Source organism: Anopheles coustani, chromosome 2 (assembly GCF_943734705.1).
Source record: "Anopheles coustani chromosome 2, idAnoCousDA_361_x.2, whole genome shotgun sequence".
Classification (NCBI taxonomy): domain Eukaryota; kingdom Metazoa; phylum Arthropoda; class Insecta; order Diptera; family Culicidae; genus Anopheles; species Anopheles coustani.
Window position 1 is genome coordinate 14,071,525 of NC_071289.1, and position 5,523 is coordinate 14,077,047.

The 5,523-nt window shown below is 44.3% G+C and overlaps 1 protein-coding gene across 1 annotated transcript; it reads right to left on the reverse strand.

The window, feature by feature from the left end:
• Positions 1–933: 933 nt before the first annotated feature.
• On the reverse strand, positions 934–2,325 carry LOC131262442 (uncharacterized). The gene is made up of 2 exons (XM_058264444.1): positions 1,878–2,325; positions 934–1,801 (listed from the first exon to the last, which is right to left on the reverse strand). The coding sequence occupies exons 1-2, from the start codon at positions 2,323–2,325 to the stop codon at positions 1,110–1,112; spliced, it is 1,140 nt and encodes a 379-aa protein (XP_058120427.1). The 3' UTR covers positions 934–1,109.
• Between the last annotated feature and the right edge of the window lie 3,198 nt (positions 2,326–5,523).

A 5,523-nucleotide genomic window follows, 5' to 3' on the forward strand; every position in this document is an offset into this window, starting at 1 on the left:
CGGGCGATCAGCAAGCCCCGCAGCGATAGTCGGGCTGTGCAGTTGATTGCCTCGGCGGAAACGAAACCGCACGCTGCCGGCACGCATTTTGCGGCATCCAACAGGTACGCTGGGCAATAAATACAGGTTTACTTCATTACTCCTTTATCTTACCCGGGCGGTGGGTTATGCTTACGAGAATCTACCACGCGTTGTAAAAGAAAACGGTTCTCCTTGGGAAACACACACACACAGGGAAGTTTTATTTTACAGTGCGCACCAATCCCAGTGGGTTTGATGAGAATGGATGATGATGGGGTTTAGCTCGTTTAAAATGGAATATATTTTTAACGTAAGCCAGAATCAAAAAATGCCTCATGGTATTTTCTGTCGATTGAAAGTATAAGTTGTGTATGATATTAGAATTTTATATTAGAATTATCAAAACATTTATCAGCATCAGTTTTACCTTGGGTACAAGTGACAAAACGAAATCAAAAAGAAGTATCAAAAAGAACGTTTCATAAAATATACGCCCTTAAAGCTGAAGGCTAATGTTTCGTTTATTATAAATATAATAAATATAATAAACGTTTATTATAAAAAGAAACGTTTATTTTTAACACAGTAGTAACATTTTGTTTCAGATCATTGAATTTTTAAGAGGTGCAATGGTTGTTCACTTGTACCAAAGAAATTGAAGCGTTTGAAAATTATCAAAATAGGGTAAAACTTAAATTTGTTTGAATATACGAATATTAATTTTTAATCAAATTAATAAAACTTTTCTTCTATTGATGGCGTTGGCCACTTGAATTGTTTTCCACCAAAACAGTGGCAGTACTTTGAGGTGAGAATATTTGTGCGCTTAAATGCTGATAATTGAATAAAATATGGGCTTTTGTTTTCTCAATCAAGCATACATCTTTGTACTGCATAATAATTTATTGCAAAAGAGTGATTACATTTTATTTTCGAAAATAGCGGTATGTGTATTCTTCTTGTAATCCGGTAGACTCATACATGTGTCTTAGCTCACAAATATTACGAAAAAGGCAAGGAGCAAGGAAACATTTTGTATTCGCATACAAAATATTCAAAAACACTTCCTTTTACAGCTACACTACAACTTATGCGCGATGGTCGTAGTCTTTGACCGAACTCAGGCCAACCTCCTTGGAGAGATACAGCATCATCTGCTTGTCCAGCTGAGTTGCCATTTCAAAACGGATCTTTCCATTGTCGAGCCGTGCGCTTCGCGTCGCACTATTGACCAGGGCCTTCAACTTCGGCTGCTTTCCAAGGCTACGGCGCACATAACTCAACGGATCGGCACTGCTGTCACCGGAGTACGAAGAGACGGACAGCGTCAGCCAGTTACTTCTCGGTACCCTTAGACACGGTTCCTTCAGCAGCGTGTCGATGATTCCTTTCAGGTTTCGCACATCGTCCTCGTGGCTGGATTTGGCGATGAGTTTCGATGGTTGTGTATCAACCCTGTCTGCATTTAACCTGACATCGAAATAGCTCGACCGGCAGAGGTTTGTGCTCGGGTCGATCTCACAGTCGAAGTGGTCCATTTCATCGGTGTAGCTTAGGTCGGCACTGTCGCCCTCGAATTCGGTGTAAGAGGGAGAAGTTGATTGTTCCGACCGAATGGTAGGACGCGTCGTATACCGGGGGACTTCGGTGGTCGTTGTACGAGTCCAGGGTGGAATCGAAGAAATCGGTGCCGGAGTTGTGCTTACCCGGGGGCCACCTTTGGAGGGAACCTCGGACGGGTTTGTACTTTCACATGAACAGTTCCGCCGGATCATGCTTGCTAGAATGGGATGTAAAAGTTCACATGAGATAAACAAACCGTAGTCCACAATCTCTAGATCGACTCGGATACTTACAATAAACCCGCAGCATCTGTTCACCTTGGGTGACATTCCCATTCGAATATCCCATGGTCCAGGAGACGTTCAAGAAATCACCCGGCCTGATGACCACGTCGGTGTTCGTCAGGATGAACTTGCCGTACACCACCTCGGACGTGTTCATCGAAGCGTCGGGAGTTCCGCTGCCATCCGGGTTGATGGCCAAGTCCACCGCAAAGTATTCGACCGATTCGTTCAGTCTCCTGACGTTTACTTCGATTCCCTTTGGCTCGTAGATGGCAAGCGAAATTACGACGGGATTGTGATGATGGTGCCCGTGTCTATGGTGCCCATGTCTATGGTGATGACGGCCTCCGTGGCCTCCATGACCGTGACCACGGCCGTGGCCGTGACCGACAGTGCCGTCGACGATCACCAAAAGTGTTACCACCAAGGACAGAATCAAATTCACTCGAGGAGACATCTTGCCTTTACCGATTCGCTACTGAAACTGAATTGCATCGACGGCGTTTGAGATGCTGAAATACTCTCGACCGATGCTGGTGCTTATCGCCGTTGTTTGCTGTTCAGATAACCTTTGGGATCATCCCTCATAGGCCAATCGGCTAGCGTATTCATGTAGATGACGATCGTTTGCTGCATTTATGAGTCATGTCTGTTTCTTGATGACACATTATCATCTCCACAATGTGTTGGAAGAGTTCTTGTTCAATGGACAGAAGACCGTCGAGCATAGGTTGTGCGTAAACAACCCAACCGAAAGCAATTTGTTTACGGTTCTAAGGGGAATTCCCACACTATCTCGGTTTCCTGCTGGGCTGTGCTATTGGGAACTGCTTATTGAGACTCCATGACGTTATAGACTCAAATTTCACTTGTCATATGACGCAATGTCCAATTCGGAAATATTTTGCGCCATGCTAAACTTTTGGAGCCTTCAATCCAATTCAGTCGATTTCTTCGATCGACTACACGTAATATATAAACTTCCCCCTCACTCTTCGCACTCATTTCGTTTCAGGTTTCGTTCGTTTGCGAAAACGTTATTACAACGTGCCGAAAGGGAGTGAAAACTTTTCCGAATTTTTCCTATCTCCACCACACGCCGGGGACTGGGACCGATGGTGGCCGCTTCGTTCCGGCTCGATGCTAATCTAAAGCTTCGATAAATTTTCTGAACAAATCCAATTCGACATGTGCACCGCTTCTCAGTGGGGGATCGTACCGTGAACGAATTCGATTCCGTCGCTGGTCGGTCGGTTTTCGGATCGAATGGAAAAACAGAAAGTTTCTGGAAACGAAATAATAATAAAGAAAAAAACCAACCCAGCAAAACACCATTCACGCTTGCAGTGAAAAGCTCAAAAGTTTATGAATTTGTTGAAAAATTAATACCCATGTGTATTTATTGATTTTTCTCCGGCTGCAGCATCTCTAATCAAATTATGAGCTTTCTGGATGGAAAATCAGCCGGCCCGGGCTTCGTGTTGGGTTGTTTCGGTGAAATGTTCGAAATGGAACTAGGCGGGCGGTGAAAGAAAAACATGTACATATTTTATCAACGACCACTGATGCACGTGGTAAGTTTTCGAATGGTAGGGTTGGACTAGTTTTCCTCCAGCTCGCTCCGAACACTACCCCAGTAATGGTGGAAACTTGCTCGACAAAACTTTTGCACTCGGTTGACTTATGATTTCAATTTCTCGTTTGCTCATGCTGGTCCACCGTAGACCGAGGGGGTTGGGGTTGATCGGGAAAAATGTTCAGTATGGTACGAGGTTAAGAAACCGTTCGTAGTTCTTAGAGATTGAAATGTTCACGTTGACCGTGTGCTGTCGATAAAACATGGATGATGATTTTGAGCGAGGGTACCATATGATCAGCATGGAATCTTAAAAAAAGAACCAAAAATGGGAAAGAGTTGGATTTAGAGTTGTTTTACTCCATATGCTTCACTTAAGAGCGTAAGAAAATACGAGAAACTCAAGTTTTTAATTATTAAGAATTATGTAAATATTATTTTAAGTAGGACAGCTTTACCTTATGATTTTCAAATAAGATAACATCAAGGATTTCTTCCCAACCAAATAATTACATTTTTTCCATCGCTTACTATCAATCGTAGATTATTTTATTTATTAAATTAATTTTAAACTTACGTTAACGTGAATTTGGTCGTCCAACTTCGCAGAGAGTAATGAAGCGATCGAATTGAACCTCATTCGAACCACTAGGAACCACCCGGTTCGAAATGACGGTTTGCTCCGTCGGTCCCATCAAGTCCAGCACCGATCAACATGAGTGTGATGTAACACGATTGAGAACATGTGTTGGGCTGATTTTTCCGTAGGCCAATGGCTTTTGGTAGTTGGCGGTGACTGACGGACGAACGGATGGATGGAGGAAGCTGAAATGAAATTATTTTTCATCACTGTCGGTTATCAAATTCCGTCTCCCAAGTGACGTCCGCCGATCCTGCAACATGCCTTAGCTGGTTTGCCTTTGCCAGCGTGATCCAATTTCCACCGAGTTCAAATCGAAAAAGACGATTTCGGGTAGGATCAGTGGTCTTCAGGCGGAGGGGGACGGTTTCCTAGAAAGTAGCATGCAATGGTAACAACGAAAAATAAAACATCTATAAAGGCATGTAAGAGTCGAATCATACCGTATGATATCGTTCATGATTAGGAAGGAGGCCTGCAAAGAAACGTTTCGTCTTGGGTGGGAATGGCTGGGGAGAGGTTCGGAGAGTGGGTTTTGGGGGGGGGGGGGGGGAGCACGCTCGCAATTGCTAGAAATGACAGATCAATTTCGGTTTGGATTGCTAAAGACGCAGGAGCATAATTTTCATCTCGACCTACACGTGCACAAGGCGTTTCGATTTGAGTCCGGTTGGTAGGGAAAGAAAGTAGCACAGAAGGGGAGCTTAAGGAGGATGAGGAGGAGGCGGAGAGTACAACATTTTCATTTCACCATGCTGGAAAACATGCTGCTCGCATGTTGCGGTGTTTTACTCAACGCCTCCTGGAGCTGGAGGAGAAGTCAACCAAACACCACCCTGCTGAATGTTCGCTACGGTGCGAAGCATCGGGTCGGGTAGAAGACATCATGGCGAAGGAAAATGAACCAACGCAGAACATGGTAATGTTATTTCACAATTCTCGGCTGGATTCTTTTTGTTTTGTTGCTGCTCCTCATTTCGCATCCATTCATTCCTCGTTCGTCGGTTGGGAAATTGTTCCATAAAAGTTTCAACCTTTTTCCTTTCCCTTCAAACACAGAAAAGAAAGGCCTGGTGGAGAAGGTTGAGGCGTGGGGAGGGAGGGGAGAGGGGAGGGATGCTACAGAAACTGGTCGTGGAATGATCATCTAGTTTATTTGAAAACAAACACTTGGGTAATGCGTCGGAAGGAAAGCTGGAAACAGGGAGTCCCGACGTTCCTTTACCACATCAGAATATGAAACACAACGCCGGGACGCTGGTGGTGCATGCAGTATGTGGTTATTTAACATGAAACGCAAGAAGAATTGTTCCATATTTCATAAGTATGATGATGCAGTTGTCGAGGCACATGTGCGAATTGTTTGGTGGTGGTGGACTGAGTTTCCTCGTGGTTTGTTGTGTCGGTGGCCCGTTCTATCCACTATCTCGGTTGGGTTT

Coding starts and splice junctions, on each gene's coding strand:
- LOC131262442 (XM_058264444.1), bottom strand. CDS start 2,325: ATGTCTCCTCGAGTGAATTTGATTCTGTCCTTGGTGGTAACACTTTTG. Junction 1,802..1,877: donor ACAGATGCTGCGGGTTTATT/GTAAGTATCCGA, acceptor ATCCCATTCTAG/CAAGCATGATCCGGCGGAAC.